General features: G+C 42.7%; 1 protein-coding gene across 1 annotated transcript in view; it reads left to right on the top strand.

The window, feature by feature from the left end:
- AACS (acetoacetyl-CoA synthetase) overlaps positions 1 to 21,285 on the top strand; it is a 37,312-nt gene extending 16,027 nt beyond the window's left edge. Inside the window, exons 6-18 of the mRNA XM_036393511.1 lie at positions 2,265 to 2,379; positions 2,874 to 2,955; positions 3,062 to 3,209; positions 7,158 to 7,238; positions 8,253 to 8,377; positions 10,933 to 10,997; positions 11,178 to 11,300; positions 12,573 to 12,686; positions 12,855 to 12,980; positions 15,055 to 15,124; positions 15,806 to 15,864; positions 17,249 to 17,451; positions 19,986 to 21,285. Coding sequence (XP_036249404.1) covers positions 2,265 to 2,379; positions 2,874 to 2,955; positions 3,062 to 3,209; positions 7,158 to 7,238; positions 8,253 to 8,377; positions 10,933 to 10,997; positions 11,178 to 11,300; positions 12,573 to 12,686; positions 12,855 to 12,980; positions 15,055 to 15,124; positions 15,806 to 15,864; positions 17,249 to 17,451; positions 19,986 to 20,123 — 1,449 coding nt within the window. The 3' untranslated portion in view covers positions 20,124 to 21,285. The remainder of the gene's footprint in view (positions 1 to 2,264; positions 2,380 to 2,873; positions 2,956 to 3,061; positions 3,210 to 7,157; positions 7,239 to 8,252; positions 8,378 to 10,932; positions 10,998 to 11,177; positions 11,301 to 12,572; positions 12,687 to 12,854; positions 12,981 to 15,054; positions 15,125 to 15,805; positions 15,865 to 17,248; positions 17,452 to 19,985) is intronic.
- Positions 21,286 to 21,634: the final 349 nt, after the last annotated feature.

Here is a 21,634-nt window from a genome sequence, read left to right as displayed (position 1 = left end):
AAGCCTTGAGGAAGTTGCTGTCAGAGCACCACTGAGCTGCCTCCCACGCACCTCACCACTCTTGGCAGCTGCTGCTTCATCTCTCTGCTCCCTGTTACCCATTCCCATCAATTAATGGCAAAGTGCTGGCCTGGGCATGAGCAATGGTTGGATTTGTAAGTTCATGAAGAAGCTCTGCTCCCAGAACTGGCTGAGGAGCCTTTGGTGAGCTCAGTTCAGCTCCATTTGGGGGGCCCTGCACAGTTTTTTGGACTGAACTGGAATAGAACGAGCCATGTCTGCTACACCTGAGCTTTTTGTGGAAGGAATTCCTTGCTGAGCCATCTGGTTGGGTTGGAGTTGCAGTGTAGCAATTGCACACGTTCCATCTGTTTGTGTTGCCTTTGTGTCAGAGCAGGCTGCCCTGTGGGATTTGGTGCTGCCAGTGCTAATGAATCTGACTGGGTGTGCTAGCAGGTTTGGTAGGACCCTGAGAGCTGGAGCCATCTCTCTTCTGATTCACACTTCTCTTCAGCTTTGATTCTTCTCTTTAGAGTCCCCTTAGTGCTCATTGCTCTGAATTTTTAAACATAGGCATGATGGAGATGATGAGATGTGTGTGCCCTGTGCTCAGCGTGGGGCTGTGCACACGTGTACAAATGCACACAAGTGTGGCTGCTTGCTCTGTTCCTGGGAATGGAGCAAAGGAGGAGGCAGAGAATTTACCAAAGAAGCAGCAAATCTGACTGCATGCTCCCTTAGGGAGTAACTGTAATGTATTAATTATAAATCTCCATTTGAGTTTGTTAGGTAACACACCAGGGGCTTCTTGAAAACTTCTTCTGTCACCAGAACAGATTCTGGTGATTTCTTATTTTAAAATAATTGATAAATTTGAATGTCAGTGCATTGTCACTGTATTTTCTTATAATGTGAACAAGGAAAAGGAAATACATGTTTGATAGGAGGGAAAGCTGTTAAGTGACATTCTCAGCTAATACATTTATATTTAGCCATATCCCACTCCTGTGCTTTTCTGTGGCATGGAGGCATTGTCAGAACAGAACTCCTGTCCTTTTGCAGCAGATTTTTTTTTTTTTTTTTTGCAATGCTGAGCAGCTCAGCTTGGAAAGGAGTTCAACAGAGATGAGTTGATTGTGATGTTTTTGCTTTCTTCTTCAGATTTGGTAATAATTTGTTTCTCATTTTCGCTGCAATGTAGAGGGCAAAATAGAAAACAGAAAAATAAAGAATGCTGGGAAGAATAAGCAGATGACTCAAGTCTGATTTCTGCAACATGATTTTAGGAGATTGTTCTTGAAGACTTAGCTGACAATTTTACAGTATTGTGTAATCTTGTACTTCTTAATGCTTCAAGTAATGGAGCTAGAGAGGTTGTAATATCAGTGTGCTGAGAGCTTTTATTGAAAGGATTTGCTTCTTGCTGTTGAATACAAAAAGATCCATTTCTGGTAGGCTGCTGCATGCAGTGTACATGGAAAACAGTAAATGCCAGTGGGGTTTTAATCTCAAATAGGATGATAGCTGTGGTAAATTACTGAACACTGTGGAAGCTGGAGGAGACACCTGAAAATTTAGCATTTACATGTGTTGTGCTGCAGAGATACTAAAGGAGCTGTGGTATCTTTTGTTGGTAGTCTGTGTGTGTTCAACATCAATTTGTTTTGCTAAAACTCCACTGGTGAGGTTGCCTGCGTTAATGGTGGCAGAACAAAGCTGCCAGCTCATGTGGGAGCCCCTGACCCCATCAGTGCCTCTCCCCAGGATGCTGTTGGTCCCCCAGCCCTGGTGCTCTGTCAGAGCAGCTGGGGGCACATGGGGCTCCTCCTGCAGGTGCAGCAGGAGTCCTGGGCACCTCCATGGGCACCAGGTGCCCAATTCTGCTCACATCACAGCTCCTTCTCCTCCTCACATGAGTCCAGTCTAACCTGCAAGGTGATTTTTTAGCTGTTTAGGACTATATGAGCTTGGCCCTTCCCTAAGTGATCCGTGGGGGTTTTGCCATTGTGATCTGGTTGGGGGTCATGAAATAGATTGTTACAAACCTGTTGTGTTTCAGAGATCTTGTGTGAGTGAAGGACAAGCAGGCAGTCTTTTAACAACTCTGCTGTTAATTCTAGTCCTTATTCCTTGCTTGTTTTGAAATGTGTATTTAGCACCCACTGAAGTTTCCTACTGTAGCAGTTAATTTCATTTTTTAACACATTTTTCCTACTGTAGCAGTTAATTTCATTTTTTTAACACATTTTTCTCTTTATCCCTAGGGTGTACTGGACAGATTTTCCCAAATTCAGCCCAAGCTCATCTTCTCTGTTGAAGCTGTTATATACAATGGCAAAGAGCACAACCACTTGGAGAAGCTGCTGAGGGTGGTAAAAGGTATTTCACTGCATCCCACCTGCTCTGTGGCTCTGTGAGCACTTAGAGCCTGCCCTGCCACTGCTTGTTGCTGTCCTTTCTTCTTTACAGTGTCACAGTGGCCACTGAGGCTTTCAGAACAGATTTGGGTAAAAGCTGAATGGTCTTCTCTGTAATTTTGACAGTCTTCTGCTTGCTTAACTTTAATAGATCATCAGAAATTAGCCAGCAGTGGGAGCAGGGGCTGATGATGATGTTTTTAAGCTCAAGCAAAGTGCTGCTGAAGACAAATGGGGAGGTATTACAGCACTAAGGCTTGCAGCTTTACACATAAAAGGCTGGCAGCATGGAGGAAATTACATCTTGGGTAACAATTCAGTCCTCTGGGATTTCAATACCCAGTGCATCAGAATTATTTCTGTTACTTGGTGCATTACACTGCATGATGCAATCAGGCAGAACAGACCTTTGCTTATGTAACTGAATGTAGGAAATAATTTTCTTCCTTCTTCCAGGGCTTCCAGACCTAAAGAAAGTGGTGGTGATTCCATATGTATCTTCAAGAGAAACCATAGATATTTCTAAGATTCCAAACAGGTAATGGGAGCACTGCTGGGTACAGAGGTGATCTTACACATGGGCTGGGGTAATGCTTTCAGAAAGTTTTGAAATGTTCCTTTTTTCCCCCCTCCTTCTTATGCAGTGTCTTTTTAGAAGACTTCCTTGCCACTGGGAAAGGAGACCAGGCTCCCCAGCTGGAGTTTGAGCAGCTGCCTTTCAGCCATCCTCTCTTTATCATGTATTCCTCAGGCACCACAGGGGCACCAAAATGCATGGTTCACTCAGCAGGGGTATGTCCTCCCTCCTGGGGCTGCACTGCCTGGGCTTTGCTGCTTGCCTTACATTTTGCCTGTAACAGCATCACTCTGTGATGGATTTTAAGGAAGAATTGATTGCTGTTGGTTTCTCAGTAACTTGACAGTGAAGCTTTTTATTTGTTAGTGGCTATTTGAAAGCAAGTGTGGATTGGAAAGGACAGTAAATACTTTGGTTTAGAAATCAGTGTGGAGACCTTTCAGATTCCAGGTGTTTCCTGAGAGCAAGTGTCATTCACAAAAGCACCAGTAGAAGTGGCCTGACTGATATTTGAGATGGACAGATGTGAACTGAATCTCAGATATTTGAGGATCTCAGAGATTTGAAGAAGAAAAGCCAAAGAACTTCAGTTGGGTGTTTGCAACTGATTTTTGGACATGGTAGGCTTGAGGCCCATAAGGAGCTTGCAGTTTTTATTACCTGGATCACTTTTTACCTTGAACATTACTTCTTGTTTAAGGGTTTAGAGTATGTCATCCTCACCAGTCCTTTAAGGAAGGAAGCTAAAGAGTTGGAATCTCCTTGAGTGTAGGTTTTGCATTGCATGGAAACTGCCTGAGGCAGTGTCTGGTTGTGGCTGAAGATAATATCTGATTTTGGTGCCAGAATGACCCTTGCTCATGTGCTTTCCACTTGCTATTGATGTTCCAAAGCTCTTAAAATAGAGGAAGTGATTGCAGCAATTGTTGAAACTTGAATTCTGCTATAATCCTTAATAAAAGGCAGGTTTTTCCCATTTAGGGCAGGCAGGATGTGTGTAAATGGAACTGCACGGCTTTTAGCCAGTCCCTCATCTCTGCTGTTTGCTCTGCAAGTCAGGGTGAGCATCCTGCAGGGCTGGGTGGCCTGAGGGCAGCATCCTTTGATGCTGTGCCCCCAGTGTGGGTGTTCTTGCCTCTCTTTGATGGCAGGGACTGGAGGATTTGCCCCCAGACAAATCCCCTGCTGCTGTAAACACTCTGCTTTGTGTTATCAATCAGCAGGAGATCATAGCAGGCAGTACCAAATGGTCCCTTTGGGACACAAATCCAGTGTTTGGCAAGAAGAAAGGAGGTGGGTTTTGAAGTCTGACAGCTGTTTTGAAGCTGTGCTGGCTTTAGACTGGGTAAATACTTGCAGAGGTGGATTAGCTAAAACAGGACAGGTGTTTTGTTCAGTGATGGGTGATAAACAGTAGAGATGAAAAATAGCTGTAGACCAGAAAATGGGAGTTTTCTCTTGCAAAGTTCTTTCTTTTCCCATGTTACCTGTTAGCTTGCCCTGAATCATGACTCTGCTCTCCAGCTGAATCATGTGCAGAGCTCCCTTAGAGTTTAAGTCCAGACTACTCATCCTTGCTGGGTGGATGGATGAGTAAGATCTATTGTTTGTGATGATTCTGTTTCCACTGAGCAGCTCTGTAGTTGTGGTGCAGAATGATTTTTTTTTTTTTTGTGGTGCTAGCACCTCTGGCTGAAAAGCAAATTGTTGAGTTAGGGATCTCAGTGTTTGAATAGGGCCTACACAAAGTCCATGCAAATCAATTCTTAGATGTCTTTTACACACTTGATTGGCTTTGTCTGTTTGTTCTAGGCTTAATCTTGTTTCCACTGGAATTAATAGGTGATTTGCATTGATTTAATTTAAAAAAAGCAGAATTAGCCTACTGTCCTTGTTTTATTTTCCAGCTTTAGTTTAAACCAAATGTGTTTCTGGTAGTGAAAACAGCAAGAAGAGATGACATTTTGGTGAAGACATTTCAATTATTGCTTATTTATAGTGTGCTCCAATGCTGGTTTGTTACTGTACTGATTATTAGATGCCAACAGGCAGCTTACTTTAAGTTCACAACCCAGTTTATCTAATTCTGCAGTAAGTTTCTGGTCTGTTATTTTGCTGCACAGTGAAATGACATCCATAAACAAAGAAAATGAAGCCAGGGCATGGGAGATCATTTTAAAAATGGTGGCTCAGAGGAGTAGGATTTCTTTTTGATCCTGGAAGAAAAGCTTGTGTGGTTTTGACCAGTTGGGTGTGCTGCAGAACAACGTTAGTAATTGTTCTTCTTTAGTCCTAAAATCATTGGTGGTTCTTGCCTCATTCCTACCAGGCCCCTTTGCAGTTATTCCCTGCTCCCAGCTATCCAAGGAGAGAATTTGGAGCTCAAATCCTCTTCAGTTCCCATCTGTCCATCTCAAGGACTTGCAAGGCCTGTGTTTAAAGCTCTGCAGTGCTGCAGATCCCTGTGCAGCTGCAGGCAGATCCCCCAGGGGCTGTTTGCTGCCCTGGCCCTCGGAGTGTGGCAGTGCCCAGCCCTGCTCCTCCTGCCCTGCTGGGGCTCTGCACAGCTGGGCTCACTCTCCAGATGTTCAGCACTTCACCAGCCTGGCCTGGCCCCCAGGAGGAGCAGCAGACCAGGGAGTTTTATCAGCTGCCAGATCTGCTGTGAGGTGATAAATGCTCAGGGTTGTACAAGTCCTATAAATAAATGAATCCTATAAATTAACTCAAGAGAGGGTTTTGGGCTGTGGGTTTAGAGCAGCTCTGCCTTCTCCCAAATCCTTTTGTTTCCAGCCTGAGAGGTACCAGGTTTTGCAGGGAAATTGTTCACAGCCTATACCTAAAACCATTCTCAGAAATCCCCTTTTGGTTCCAAGCTGCGAAGTAGCAAAAACTAAATGAAGGAAAAAGAAAACCAGTATTTATCTGAAATGAATGTAACTTTTAATTTTGTTATTTTGTGTGGCTCTTTCAGAATCTCCTGCAGGAACAATGGGCTTTCCTTTATAAATGCAGTAATTATGTAAACACCTGCAATTCTTTTGGCAACCTTACCGATTCAGTTTGACACAGTGTTGCTAAATCCCGATTTTTGGGTGGTTTTCAGCTGTAGGAGATGGCAGCTGTAGCTAGATGGCAGCGTTGTGACAGCTGAGGGTGTTCAAACAGCAGTAGGTGAATTCAAACCTGCTTCCTTTGAGCAGTGAAGTGAAAATAAGATTTACTCCTTTATTTTTATTTAATGTTTTCTGCTTTTTCTCCCGAAGCATGTGCCAGTTTTATGACTCTCCTTTTTCATTTTGAATGTTTATCTGTAATCTGTTTTCTTTCGGTGTAAATCTTGTTTCATGCTTATGAGGCTCTTAATAGTTTCACTATGACTCCTTGCATAAATGCAAAAACCATTTTTTATTTTAACATTGGCTACATTAATTTGTCACTGCAGTGAAGTGACTTAATGAAGTAGTCTGTAAATTTATTTACCCTAGCAAGTTGTGCTTTAATGATGATCAGGGAAGTGGTTTAGCAGCATTTCCAACAAAAGGAAATAATACATTTCAGGAGATTATTAATATTGATGCTCTGAGCAGTGAGACATTTCACATTTCTAGTCACTCCAGTGTTTACAAGAGATCTGTGCTGTCAGGTCTTTTGTCTCCTAGATGTTAATAGATAAGATAATTTGGACACATGGTGCTAATGTTCAGCAGCTGCTGCAGTTTATGGCAGCTCTCAGTCCTTCACTCCTCCCATTGCCCAAATTCACTGAAAATGAAACTGTCAAAGGGCTTTTCTTGCAAAGCCTGGCTGCTGAAAGCCTGCTGTTAAAATGAGGGTCTGCATGGAGCACTCTGCAACTGATGGCTGTGTGCACTTGGAAGGGAAGGGAGCTGTTTATTCCATGGATTAAAAGTGATGTGCAGTGGGAATTGCTGAGGTCTAATGAGAGAGGCTGAAAAGTTATGTGAGAAAATGGAGAATGCAATTGCTGCTGCTGTTAGATAGGCCCTGGGATTTACTTCAGTTGCAGTTGAAGGGGGAATACTTGCTTTAATCCTGGAGTACATCCTGCAAGCTATTGACTGTTAGTGTTAAGTCTTAATGTGCTGTCAGAGTTTTGCTTTTTCATTGATGTGATCTTGTATTTTCCTTTCTTTTTGCAGGGTACCCTCATCCAGCACCTGAAGGAGCACATTCTTCATGGCAACATGAGCAGCAGTGATGTGATTATGTACTACACAACGGCAAGTGGGGCTTAAGGCATTTTTAGAAACACTGTAACATATTTTTCCTATAAAGATGGGACAACTTGTCATACAAATCCACAAGTACACTTCTTCGTGTGTTAAATTTTTTTTTTACTGCAAGAGACTGTCTCATCTGAGTTTATAAAAAATAAATCAGGTGAAATAATAAAATGCAGCAGGGACCTTTCTGATGAAAGGTCAAACCTATGTTAAATGTTTCTGACCTAACTGCTGAGGAAGATGGATTGATTTTTAGTCTCTTAGGTTTATTGATCAAGCTGCCTCATCACTATCACCTGCAAATCAGATTCCACCTTCCTGCAGGGCTAGGTCATACTCAAGATGAGAATTTGTCTCTGTTTTGTTTGTGAGGAAAGAAGCTGCCCAGCTCCACCTTTGATAAAGGAAAGGGGGTAAACCTCACCTGTGTGGAGTTCAGTTATATGGTGGGAGGTGTTTTTTCTAATGCTGTGATCAAGAAAAATGATTGCTAAGCCTTGTGTGAGTGGAGCAGTTTGAGAAGGCTGATGTCTTTCCTCATGAGTTCCCCTGTGAACTTTAACATGACTAGTCAGCTCGCAGTGTCTCCATGGAGGGATCATGGTAGCTGCCTTGTCTCTGCCTTGTCCTGGCTCTGCTGTAAAGCTGTGTGTGCAGGGAGCCATGGAATCCCCAGCTCATTAGGTGTTGGGAGGGATCACTTGGGTCAACATCCATCAGAACATGCAGCTGGGGCAGCCTGGGACAGGTGAGAGGATGAGCAGAGCTTCAGCCTGGTGCTGATAGGATCTGGCAGAATCACTGCTGTGGGTTCAACAGCAGGAGAAATCCAGGCAGGGTGAGTGGAGGGGAAGGGTGGCACCTCTTGCATGAGGGCAGGGATCATGCTTGGGTCCAGCTTCTGCCAACATCTGCATCCTTGTGGAGCTGGCTGCAGCTCCTGTGCCAGCTGACAGCGCTGCTGGGGCTGCAGGCAGGGACCAACTCATGGAGGTTTCTTTTCTCCTCCAGACTGGCTGGATGATGTGGAATTGGCTGGTGTCTGCGCTTGCTACAGGAGCCTCAGTGGTCCTGTATGATGGATCTCCTCTAATTCCTTCCCCAAATGTGCTCTGGGACCTGACTGACAGACTAGGGTACGTATCCAGGGTTAAATACAGGCTGGTGGCACTGTCACCCTGTCACCCTGCCCCAAGCAGCCTCCCTGAAGGTGCTGCTCCCTTGGGCAGGAGCTGATGCACAGCATGACACAGTTTATCTTTTGGCTCAGCCCTGCGTGGAACTGCTTTTAAAAATTTGTACTAAAACATTTTCTGGGAGAGGAGGAGAGACAAAGAGCTGATTGTTTCAAATTGGAGTCAGGTATTAGAATTCCAGGCAAACAAAGACTTTTGGTTCAATAGTTTTCAAGTGCAGCCTTTTCAAAAGGCAGTAATTGGGAGCAATCTGAAGAGTAATTTCTCAGCACACTCAGAACTTAGTAAATAAGAACTCTTTTTTCAAGCAGCTCAACCGAAGATTTTAATATAGAACTTTGACTTAAAGACATAAATTGACTGGAAAGGCTCAGCAGGGCTGCTTATATTTTCATATTTTGCTTTTTAACCTATAATGCCTAATTCATACTGATAAGCTGTTCAGTAATTGTTTTATGCCATTTTTTGTGCCTGAAAATGCTCACAGCACCCTTTCTTGAAGCTTAGAGAAATGGCAGGTAGCAGATAAACACCTCTAAAACCCTGTGATTGCATTTAGCTTTGTACCTGTTGTTAAACTTGGATTTTTAAAAAATTTTATTTTCTAACTTTGCTATTTTGCCAGCTGCATGTAAGGAGTAAATTTGAATTTTATTACCAGTAAAACGAGTGTCATTTTTAATTGATAATTAAAATTGTTTGTGGTGGGAAGTGGATGACAAAAGATTCACTTTCTGACTCTGCATCATTAATAATTTAAACTTCACTGTCTTTTGTGACATGTTATATTTAAAGACTGCCATTTTGTCTCTGGCCATTATAACTGAAGCTTAATGCCGAGTCCAAATGCTTCCAGTAAAAAGCACAAAAGAAAGCCCCAAACTTCAGCCATGCTTCACCCCCAAAGAAACCCTGGTGGAACAACAGGCAAAAAGATGAGAACTGAGAAAGAGCCCAGCTTATTTTTAAGCATTGTCTCCACATGCCAAGAGCAAGTGAAGATAAATGTGTCTGCATGTCTCGCTTTTGTAATCTGGCGCTAAGAGCGGTGGCCATCTGGGTGCTACTTCATCATGCAGTCTGTTCCCAGCTCACTCATATGTTAAATATGTTAAAAAAAAAGGCTCCAACATGTGAAGATTACCTTCTTCTCTGAAGAGGCACCACACTTTCCTTCAGGGAGCATATTCTGAGGGGATCATTGGGAGATCTCATCCTGCTGGCAGGAATGACTCAAGTGGACAGCCATTAGTGAGCTGGGACTTGGGGGATGGTGACTAAATGCAGTCATGTAGCATTTGGGAGGAAATAAAGGGAGATTTGGCTCTACATGTGCTGTAGAGGAAGTGTCAAAGAGCTTAAAATAGAGAAGCATTTTGTATTCTAATGTAAAATAAGCACTGGTTTGAGGCATGGAAGGAAAGTGAGATGTTACACAAGAGTAAAAATAGTTCATAGGATTGGCACAGAGGGGAGCTGAGGAGCACTGGGCTGGGGCTCTCATGCTGGAGGGTTCCCTGCCCATGGCAGGGGCTGGAGCTAGATGATCTCTAAGGTTCCTTCCAGTCAAACCATTCTGTGTGCCCTTCCCATGTGCCAGGTAAATTGCTCTGTGCCCTGATGTGTTTGTGCAAGGAGCCTGTTCCTACCTGAGGGCAGTCTTCCACCAGCATTGGCAAGGGGAGACATCCCCTTTTGGCAGTGTTGAAATATCCCCTTCTCCTTGCCTGGGACAGTGTCCTGCCTCCCATGCTGCCTTTGGAGGAAAACACAGCCTAGCAGGATCTTATTCCAGCTCTGCTGGTGTTGATCTTGCCCATGCTCTGTGCTGTGTCCCTCATCCTCATCTAGCTCTGCGTTTTCTTGAGTGAGTTTATGGCTGTAATGTAAAAGGAATCAGCAGAAACCAGGTTTTAATTCTATTGTACTGAGGAGCTCTAAATACCCTTTGCAAGGGCAGGAGGGAATTGTTCAGTTGGGCCAAGTTTCCTGTTCATTTAGGCATGGGCAGCTCAGGCTTTCACCCCTGGAAACTGAACAGGAATCACCAGAAAATCACTGGTTGCTATTCCAGAGTAATTTTTTGTCAAACTGTGCCCTGAAATGGCAAAGTTTCACTGTACCAAGGCACTCTTGGAAAATTATGGCCCATTAATAAAGTAAACGTGAATACATTTTGTGATGTCTTTGGAGTGTTCTGCAATTACAAATTCCTGTAAATGTAAGTGAATGTCTCTGGGAGATGGGAAAACTTTGCTTAATATTTAAAGATAGAGTTAAAAGTTTCAAAGCTGCAGAGATGACATTTGATCTGACTGATTTTGATGGTTCAAAAAGATGTGCCTTGCACTTGGAAAGCTCTGAGAGGCTGCATTGTTTGTCTAATCCACGTACAGAGTGTGTAACAGCCTCTGCTCACTGCAGTGGGAATTGCAGGTCTTTAGAATCTTAGCATATTTAAATATGCAAAACATGTAAACTTCTTTTCCCTCTAGGATCACCATCCTTGGAACGGGTGCAAAGTGGCTGGCTGTGCTAGAAGAGAAAAATTTAAAACCATGTAAGCCTCAAAAAGCTGGTGAATCCCTTCTGTCCTCCCTCCTACCTTTCCTCTCCTGGTTCTGGCTCCCTGGCTTGTCACAGCCCTTTATGTAATAATTATTCTGGATTGTAGTGACAAACAATTCCAAACACTTGGAGAAATTCTGCCTTAACCTGTGCTGCTTTTCTCCTTTTTAAGGTGAAACACACAATCTCCAAACACTCCACACTATCCTGTCTACAGGATCACCTCTCAAATCTCAAAGCTATGAGTATGTCTACAAACACATAAAAAGCAGTGTCCTCCTGGGATCCATTTCAGGTGAGGCTTTTATGCTGCAGCATCTCAGGAATGCTCTGATTGCCTGTGCAGCTCCCTCCTGCTTGCTTGGGAGGCTTTGGATCATTTGGGATTGGTTATAGTTAAAGTGGAATGAGCTGTCTCTTTAGTGCTGAGGTTTTCTGCATAATTCACTGTGCCATAATGAAACTCAGGCACTCCAAAGTGGTTTTGGTGGATGTTTTGGATTTTAAGTATGATCATTTATTTTGACTGGCTGTCCTTAGGGGTGGCAGGGTGAGATCAAGCAAAGAGTCTATTAACCTACAGAACATACTGTTCTGCATATAGCTGACTTTAGCAGAAAATACCTCTTGGAGAGTTCCCATTTCAGTTCTTTTGTGCCAAGTAATTGGCACTGCAGATGGATTTTTTTTTTTTGTGGATTATATAATTAGAGAAATATCAAGCCCCCATGCTATGCAGTTTGTTGTGAGCAGTGCTGGCTGAGGCAACTTCTGTTCACGTAAGGTCCACCACAGCACTCCTCATTTTGCTTTGTAACAAGGACTGACTTTTTCAAAGAGCTTTTTAACTCAGTTTGATTTTTAAAATGTGACTGTTCAGCTACTGAAGTTATCTCAGGCTCTGGGCTCAGTAAGAGTAGTGCTGAATCTAGAACTTGCTACTACAGACATTAATAGACTCAAATGCAGAAGCCTATTTTTGAGAAAAGATAACATGATTGATTTGTGTCTTAATTCTCTTCCATAAAGTCCTAGGAAGACTATAAATATTCCAGTTAAGTAAGCACTTTGACAGTATCTATTTTTCTTAAGATAACTGTTCATCCTGAAGGCCTGGCTCCCCCCCTCCCATGATAAAGGTATAAAAGCTAAGTAAATGTAGCTTGACTGGTTACTTTAAACTAATGAAAACAAACAAGAAAACATTTCCAAGTAATTCTGTAAATATCTGAAGTCTGTAAAGCAGGCCCTGTTTGTTTTCTCTCTCCTATAAATGGAAATTTCCTTAAATGAGATTAAAGAGACTGTTGGAAGGAGAAAAGTTATGCCTTAAGGGATAGCTCTGCATGAAAGGCATACACATATAACAAGATATATAAAGTAAGGAAGAAAACCTTTTAATAAAAGCTACAACATGCTAGATAATGCTGTTTGTTCTGTGCTGCTTAGTGTGGATCAGAAGCCTTTGGCAAAGGTTGGCAGTTGGCTGTTCCTGTTCCTATGTAGTTATCAGGTTGGCTTTTCCCAAAAAATATTGTATATTCTAAATGGATTTCTTTTATTGTAGGTGGAACAGATATAATTTCATGTTTCATGGGTCACAATGTTACAGTTCCTGTTTACAAAGGAGAAATTCAGGCCAGAAATCTTGGCATGGCTGTGGAAGCATGGAATGATGAAGGTAACTATGATCCAGAATACTGTGCACACTTAGAAAATACAGTAGCAAGGTGATCTTAATTTTAACAAGTAGTAAGTGTAGATGCTCTTTGCTTTGTTACTCTGCCATTTACAGAAAGGAAATGTGGAAAACACCTCTTTTGTTTTTGTTTTTTTTTTTTGTCAACAGGAAAACCAGTTTGGGGTGAAAGTGGAGAGCTGGTTTGCACCAAACCTATTCCCTGCCAGCCCACACACTTCTGGAACGATGAGAATGGCAGCAAATACAGAAAAGCTTATTTTTCCAAGTTCCCAGGTATGTCCTGAAGGCCTTTGGAGGGTGCAGGCTGTAAGGGAGGGCACAGGTTCATTTGCTGCTGCCCAGTGACAGCCACAGGTGGTGCAGCTTTGAGTCCCAGTTTCCAGGGTGAGCTATTACATTTCATAACACCTCACTAATTTTTTTTGTGCTTTGTTGTGACTAGAGATCCAAATAAAAGCTGTAAGGGTCTCTGCAAAGCTCCAGTCTGTCCAAATCTCCCAGGCACAGAGTGCTTGGCACAGGTGTGGGCTGGAAGGGCTGGACAGGGCAGGGAGCAATCAGCAATCAGTGAGTGCTGCTGCCCCTCTGCCAGGCTGCTCCTGCCTGCCTGCCTGGAGGAGCCAATCCCAAGGGAAAAGTGCTGACCTGCTGCCTCATTAGCATGAGGATTAAATAGATATTAAATACATGCTGCCTCAGACATGCAGCCTTGGCCTTCTACAGGACAAAGTGGACCAGAGGCTTTTCTTAGTAATTGTGGAGGACTCTGCTCATCCAGGGCTCTTCCTGCTGTGGCACAGCAATGCCAACGCCCCTGGTGCCTCTGGGGCAGGGATTTTTTAAGAGCAGGATCTCCAGCTGCTGTTTTTTGGATGTGGAAACTTTTTTTTTTTTTTTTTTGTAATAAATAGCAACAGTTCAGAGTGGGTTCACAAGAAAAGCCAAGATGTGCAGCAGGGGATAATCACACAGGAAAACTGAGGAATGTGAAAGTTGCAGTCTGCATGTGAGCCTGACAGCAGTAAACAGAAAAGAAAATAATCAGTGTGGCAGTTTTAAGACTGAAATCGCTGAGGTTCTGTCTGGACCCCTTTTCTGTCTTTCCTTGTAAATGGGCTTGAGATGGTAACAGTTAAGTTGGAAAATGGTCTTATGTGCAAATAATTGCACGTAAGAGGTTGGTGATTTTCCTCAGAAAAACTTGACTAGAATTGGGTTTTACTTCTGGTCTTGGCAGGCTGCTGTGGCAGTATCAATCTTAAATAATACTGAAAAGTCAAACCTGATTTTGCATTAAGACAAATAAAGAACAGTAAGCACAAAAGCTCCCTAGGGAATTGTTGGTACCTATTACACAAGCCCAGAAAGCTTCTTGTACAGAATTGTGCATAATAGAAAAAATGGATCAAGAAAGACAATGAAAGGAGGTGGGAATGTTGTTACTTCTGTGGAAAATGCTTCCAGTAATTCAGAATGAGGTGTCCAGAGCAGCTGGTTTTGTAAGGAATGCTGTGTAGTCCTGCAAAAAAGCCATCAGATGATAACCTGGGGCCTGATCCTGATTTCTGAGCTGCTCCTGGGTGTGCTGCTTCTTACAGTAACTCTGGTGTGGATTGTTGGTGTAGCTCAGTACTGTTACCCTGGCTGGGGGCAGAGTATCAGCTGCATTTCTGTGCACTTCACTCGGGATCAGCTGCATTTCTGTGCATTTCACTCGGGATCAGCTGCATTTCTGTGCACCTCACTCGGGATCAGCTGCATTTCTGTGCACTTCACTCGGGATCAGCTGCATTTCTGTGCACTTCACTCGGGATCAGCTGCATTTCTGTGCACTTCACTCGAGATCAGCTGCATTTCTGTGTACTTCCCTCGGGATCAGCTGCATTTCTGTGTACTTCCCTCGGGATCAGCTGCATTTCTGTGCACCTCACTCGGGATCAGCTGCATTTCTGTGCACTTCACTCGAGATCAGCTGCATTTCTGTGTACTTCCCTCGGGATCAGCTGCATTTCTGTGTACTTCCCTCGGGATCAGCTGCATTTCTGTGCATTTCACTCGGTATCAGCTGCATTTCTGTGCACTTCACTCGGGATCAGCTGCATTTCTGTGCACCTCACTCGGGATCAGCTGCATTTCTGTGCACCTCACTCGGGATCAGCTGCATTTCTGTGTACTTCCCTCGGGATCAGCTGCATTTCTGTGTACTTCACTCGGGATCAGCTGCATTTCTGTGCACTTCACTCGGTATCAGCTGCATTTCTGTGCACTTCACTCAGTTAATGCCAGCTGAGTTACACAATGTGACTGGATGAGGAAATCCTGCTTAACCTTTGCTATTCCCCACCAGGTGTCTGGGCCCACGGTGATTACTGCAAAATTAACCCCAAGACTGGAGGAATTGTCATGCTGGGTCGCAGGTACAGGGTTCTGGTGGGAGTGCTGGGAGGAAACAAACGTTACAATTTGCAGTTTTCACCCAGGAGTAAAATGCACATGATTCTGCCACTTTTGTTAGCTTTATATTCATTTTATTGAATCTCACATTGTGGGTTTCAACCCTTAAATTAATCAGAGCAGCTGGATTTGAGGATGGGAGCTCATTTCAAGGTTCACTTTGGTATTTATGATCACAAGACTGTACTGGACTTGGTTTTGTGTTCCATGGTTCACAATGGTCCCAGGAGTTTGGATTGAGAGTGCAGCACATTCAAGGGGGTGAACTGGGGAACTTTTGTGGTCTTGGCTTTGCCACCACCTTGTTTTACAGCAAAACTTCCTTAGAGAAGGTCAGGTATGAAATTGTGCCTGTGTCAGTGATCACAGACATTCGGGATCACAACTGAGACTTAATTTACTGTTTGCATTTCAACAAAATGTTTGATGTTTGAGACAAAGTTGAGTGAATTAACACTGCTGTTCTCTGTACAGATTCATTCTAATGAGTAAAATGCCTTTTTGACACAAATTCTCTTAAAATTCCGTTTCTAATGTGGTTTTGCTTTCACTAGAGAGACTTGCTTAATTGCATCAATTTTTCCTCTTGATCAAGCTGCAATCACACTTTAATGTTTCTTTGTTTTCTTTGTGATTTTTTTCAGTGATGGTACATTAAATCCAAATGGAGTAAGATTTGGAAGTTCTGAAATCTATAATATAGGTATGAAATCAACTTTCCACCTCCTCAGCTATGACATTGTTGCCTCAAATCTGAAATACAAGCATTACAAAGCTGTTTAGAAGGATTAAGAAAGAAAAAACTTACTGGTTTTCAAATGAGACAGTACGGAGTACGTTAGTATCAGTAAAATTTGATTTTTTAAACTTGAAACTAGTTGCTTTCCTCAAGTATCTGTAGGGTGGGGGGTGACTCACTGGGATATATACAAAATATACAAAAGCAACATTTTATGAAGCAGGTTTTTTCTTTTTCCCTTAACCTGTCAGGCTTTTCTTCTTCCCCTCAAGGCAAGCTCTTGACAGTGTTTTTATTGTACCTTTCCCAATAATTAGAAATAGTTCTTGAGCTTGTGCTTTGTATTTCAAAGAGTGTGTTGTGACGGGGGGGAGCTGTCCCTGCAGAGGTGCTGATCTGAGACTCAAGGAGCTGCTGCCTTGTTGTTCTTGTGCCAGCAGGACTTTGTCTCCTGTGTGTGCTGCAGTGGGGAAAGCCAGAGCCAACAGCTTTGTGTAAAACCTTATCTGCCCCAAAAGTAACAGTCAACTGTGTTATGGACCTCAATGGGCCTTAAACCTGGATTTTCACATAAGAGCTAAAACTAGGCAGGCAGAGGGTGCCAGTTTCCCTTTGCCCATGCAGGGGAGGTGATGTTTTGGTTTGAGCATCCAGAACTCTCCAAAAAGCCCAGCTGTGGCAGTCACATTTTCTGGAAAAATCCCTTGGCCCAGAATTTTCTCCTGGAAGAAAAAGGAAAAGGGATTCTTATCTCATTTGCTTCTCCTGTGTTGTGCTCACACGTGGAATGTGTTTGGAGATGGTTTGGTTGGTTTCATGTGAATTGTTTTGACTCAGTGGCCAATCCAGGTCAGTTTGGAGATGGTTTGGTTGGTTTCATGTGAATTGTTTTGACTCAGTGGCCAATCCAGGTCAGTTTGGAGATGGTTTGGTTGGTTTCATGTGAATTGTTTTGACTCAATGGCCAATCCAGGTCAGTTTGGAGATGGTTTGGTTGGTTTCATGTGAATTGTTTTGACTCAATGGCCAATCAAGGTCAGTTTGGAGATGGTTTGGTTGGTTTCATGTGAATTGTTTTGACCCAATGGCCAATCAAGGTCAAGCTGTGTCAGGACTCTGGTGAGAGTAATGAGTTTTCATTATGATCTTTTTAGCCTTCTGTAAGTATCTTTCCTATATTCTTTAGGTTAGTATTCTTTAATATCATACAGTATCATAAAATAATAAATTAGCCTTCTGAGAACATGGAGTCAGATTCATCATTCCTCCCTTCGCCGGGGCACCCCGCAATAACACAACAACACCCCACAAACACAGCAGCCAGCTCTAACAAAGGTTCCTTCCGCAGTGGAAGCCTTCGAGGAGGTGTCTGACAGCCTGTGTGTCCCCCAGTACAACAAGGACGGCGAGGAGAGGGTGATCCTGTTCCTGAAGATGGCCTCCAGCCACGCCTTCAGCCGCAGCCTGGTGCGGCGCATCCAGGACGCCATCCGCGCCGCGCTCTCCGCCCGCCACGTCCCCAGCCTCATCCTGGAAACCAAAGGCATCCCGGTATGTCAGGGAAAAGGCTGCCTGCTGTTTTCTTTGTCACCTTGAATAGTAATTAAGGAGCAGTTGTCACTGCTCTTCAAACCCACATACGTGGAAATTTTAGCATCTCAAAAGTGTATTCGGGCTTTATAAATAGTTTGTCTATGTTGCCTAGCAACATCTTTTCATCTCCTCTTCAGCTAAGTGTGGTTTTTGTTTTTAAAATGGGTTGCTTTTTCTCAATAGTGTGTTCTTAAACCTCTTGAGGAAAAAATGCTAAAAAGGTCATTTAACTTCAGCTTTTCTGGCTATCCATAAGCATATTTTGTTTTTGTTTTCCTGTTAGGAGTGACTTTCTTAGGAGAGCTGAGAGCACTTGATAAATTCAGAAGATCATCTTGTAAACCATTTCACTTTTACATCTGTTTAGCCACTTAAATGGAGCTCTATCACTGTCTTAACTGTAACAGTAATTAAAATGAAATTGTTGTGCTTGTTCAGGAGGAGAAATTGGTGCAGCTGAAGGTTCTTCATGCTCAGTCTGTTGAAGCTGTTTTGCTGGAGCTCTTTGTGTGAACTCCTCAGTTGGAATATCTGTTTTGCAGCCCTCTCTGATGTTACAGTGTCTCTGAGCAGCAGAATGGGGGTGCAGAGTGTGGTTTTCCCCACTCCATTTGCACATAGACTTGAGTGTGTCCAGACAAGAGAGTTGAGACTTCAGAAGCATCATTTGAACCTGGCTCCCCTTTCCTGCAGGGTGACTTTCCATGTTGGAAGTGCTGTAGGGCTCAGCAACACTGTGTGGCCCACAGAGGGATCTGGTCCTGATCTCTTGAGTTAATTTTGTTTCAGGATGCTGTTGGCAGATTTTCAGTCCTTGGCTCAAAATGTCTTTGCACGAGTCTAAAATTCCCTGAAGTTCCCATTTTCTGGGCTGCAGCTCAGCTTCTGTGTGGAGTGTTGAACTTGTGAACTGTGTGGATCACCTGGATGTACAGCAGGGAGGTGCTGGGGATGGGCTGCCCCTCTGGAGAGCCTGCCTAGATCATTAATTAGCTCACACATTGACTGAGTTGAGTGAATTTTAATTACCTTTCAGGTAAATCTGCCAGTGGTGAAGTGATCAAAGCTGTCTCACATCTTTCTTTAAAAGTTTTGCTTGGAAGGAAGGGAAACTGCCTATTTTCTGCTACTTTTGGAAAAATGTGCTTGACTCCTTATCTGCAAACACAATCTGATCCTGACACTGTGTTCTGGTAGAAACAGTGCAGCTGTGCTGAGGTGATTTAGCAGCACAAAACATGCTTTTAGTAGGGTATTTATATTTAAAACATAAGTGTGAATCTGTCTAGTTCTGTCCAGACCAGATAAACATTCTGGTCATCATCCACAGGATTTACTGGTTAAAGTAAACTAATTTACTTGCAACAGCCTTATCTTTTTTTAAAGAGGGCAGTTCCCTTGCAGGCCACTGAGCTGTTGTGGTTTCTGGGCATGTGTGAGAACTGGGTTGCTGATTGTTGAGGAGAGAGATGAAGGTGGCTCAGGATGGGGTGGGGTTACCCATGACTTCAGCAGATCTAATAAGGAAAAGTTGGGTTTTTTGTATGGATACAATATCGTAAGGGTGTGCTGAGGATTATTCCACCTGTTCTGAATGATCTCCAGTGATCAGTGGGGGTGCCTGGAGCTCACTCAGGAGGTTCAGTGGCTTTGGAGCCAGGCCCAGCCTGGGTTCCTCCCCCAGCACATGGAGCAGGCAGGAACACTGAGGGGGGATTTCTGTGTCACCTTTCCCAGCTGCCACCCCCAAAACCCCAGTGGCACCAGCACCAGGGAGGGGCTCAGCAAGCCTTGGTGCCTCTCAAACCAGAGATCCCCCAAGGCAGGCCTAGGCTGCTCCTGCCCACCCTGGAGCACATCCTCCTTTTGGGTCAGAAATCACAGCTCTGATCCTAAGAGACGAACTTGGGGTTTTTCTGCAGGGTTATTACTCGGAGTCACGCAATGTAATAGAATTTGTGCGATTCACAAGTGGAGGTGAAGCCTCTGTTGGTTCCAGTTTATTTTATTTGCTGTGGTTTGTTTTGAATGTTTAACTGTAAAGGACCATTTAAGCTCAGTTTCACTTCACTCTTTTAGAAAAACTGTCCAATTCAGATAAGAAAATCCTGGTTTTCTTCTTCCAGTGCGGTTGGGCTTTGTTTTTTGAGTCCACCCTTAAAAAATTGAAAACTGTTTGAACACTGAATGTGTCAGAACATAAAAACCAAATATTTTTAGTGTTTATACCGTGGTTTTGTTGTTTTATATTGGAGCTTGATCATGTTCTCACAGAATTGCCAGTAGGAGTAATAAACTGACACAAACTCTTTCAATTCTACCTACTCTTCAAGTGATTTTTCAGAAGAAAGTGCTTCAAGTCTAACAAAAGAGAAGGCATTCTGCTACATTTTGATAGAGTTCTGGAGTTGGTGGGGAGTTTCATGAATATTTTCATAAAACCACTACATGAAAAAAAAACTAATTTAATCTTTGCTGGTTTTGTTTTTCAGTATACAGTAAATGGGAAGAAAGTGGAAGTAGCTGTGAAGCAAATAATTGCAGGGAAAGAAGTTGAGCAGCGGGGAGCTTTCTCAAACCCAGAGGCTTTGGACCTCTACCAAAATATTCCTGAGCTTCAAGACTATTAAAGTCACTGTTTTGGGTTTGGTTTTTTTTGTGTCTTTGTTCTGTATTTGTTTTGTATATACCAATACTGTATGTAAAGAAAAAGCTCTATTTAATACCAGTGGTTCTTTTAAAAGGAAAAAATATTTCATGAAGTGCATTATGAAAGGCTTGGGTAAAGCTTAGCTCCCTTTTATTGGTTAAATATGCCATATATTTTGGAGTTTTTTCCAGCCTGGAAGGAGAAACCTGCCTGTTTTGATTTTTATATGTATGAGTGCATCTTTTCTGGTTAGATTTACATCAGCAGCCCATCAAATGGGAGCACCAATAGTTGCAGATAGAATATTTCTTTCATAAAATATTTGCTTTTTTTTTTTTACTGGATTTTTAGCAACACTTTTCAACCCCTGTGTTTGTCCCCTGTAAGGGAGTGCACAGTGATTTTAACCCCCTGTCCCTGAACCATGCAAGTGTTCTCAGTGTAGTGTGCATTAAGATGTTTTTATAAAGCCAAATCATAATGCACTGAACCCATTTGACTCAGAATCATTTCCTGAGATACCTGATGGTACCTTTGAGGGGAATTGCTGCTTCATTTTGTGCTGTAGCCTTCTCATTGTTTGAAGCTGTTGGCTGAGAGACTTCTGGGGGCTCAGAAGGTGAAGGGAGCATTCCCTCCTCCTCGTTCCTGGGCTATTCCAGGTTATTTCCATGGAATCTGCTGACATTGCTGTGCATTAACAGAATTACATTTGAAGAAGACATTTTGCTTCCTTGCTTGAAGTCCTTTATTGGCTCGAAGCTTGGCTGAGGAATTCCAGGGTGTTTCTTTATTATAAGCTGATGGGTTTTGTAACTTTTTTTACTAAATGTCATGTTGGAAGTGAGAGACCCCTTTTCTAGGTCTGTAACCCTCCAGTTTATAAAGGGAAAAATACTGTCATTAAAAACCTGAGCTTACTGAAACAGTGGAATGGAAGCACTAAAGTGTTTTGTTTATCATAAAATACAGTTGCAGTAGCTGTACCAACCCTCTGGCATTCAGTGTCTCCTGCACTATTTGAATTTTGTGGGTGAAATATTATTGTACTTACAATTGTGTTGAATGCATTCAGCGTCGATAAAGAATTAATTAAAAGGAATCAATTCTTTATATATAATAATTATATATTACATCTCTCATCTCTTGCTGTCTTTATTTCCCTTTTGACTGGTTGTCTTGAAATAATTTTTAGCTTAGTTTGTTTCTGATTTTAATGGGTTTAATCTAAGTCCACCTTAGTCCAAAACTTTCTGTGTTGTACCAAGTCAGGCCATGCTGGTGTGATAATAAAAATACCAAGCACCCATTAGAAAAGTATAAAAAGGAGCTATCCAAGCTGCCAATAACCTATGATTTAAAGTACTTTTAAATTCCTTCCCCTTCTGGCTTGCTATATATAAATTTTACATTAACTGTGACTTTGTATTCATTAAAACTTCATTATATTGTTTTTTAATTCATGCAAAATGTCTGAGGTTTACAAAGCCC

The sequence above is a fragment of the Molothrus ater genome, chromosome 18 (genome assembly GCF_012460135.2).
Source record: "Molothrus ater isolate BHLD 08-10-18 breed brown headed cowbird chromosome 18, BPBGC_Mater_1.1, whole genome shotgun sequence".
Taxonomy (NCBI): domain Eukaryota; kingdom Metazoa; phylum Chordata; class Aves; order Passeriformes; family Icteridae; genus Molothrus; species Molothrus ater.
This window is presented reverse-complemented; position numbering and strand designations above follow the sequence as displayed.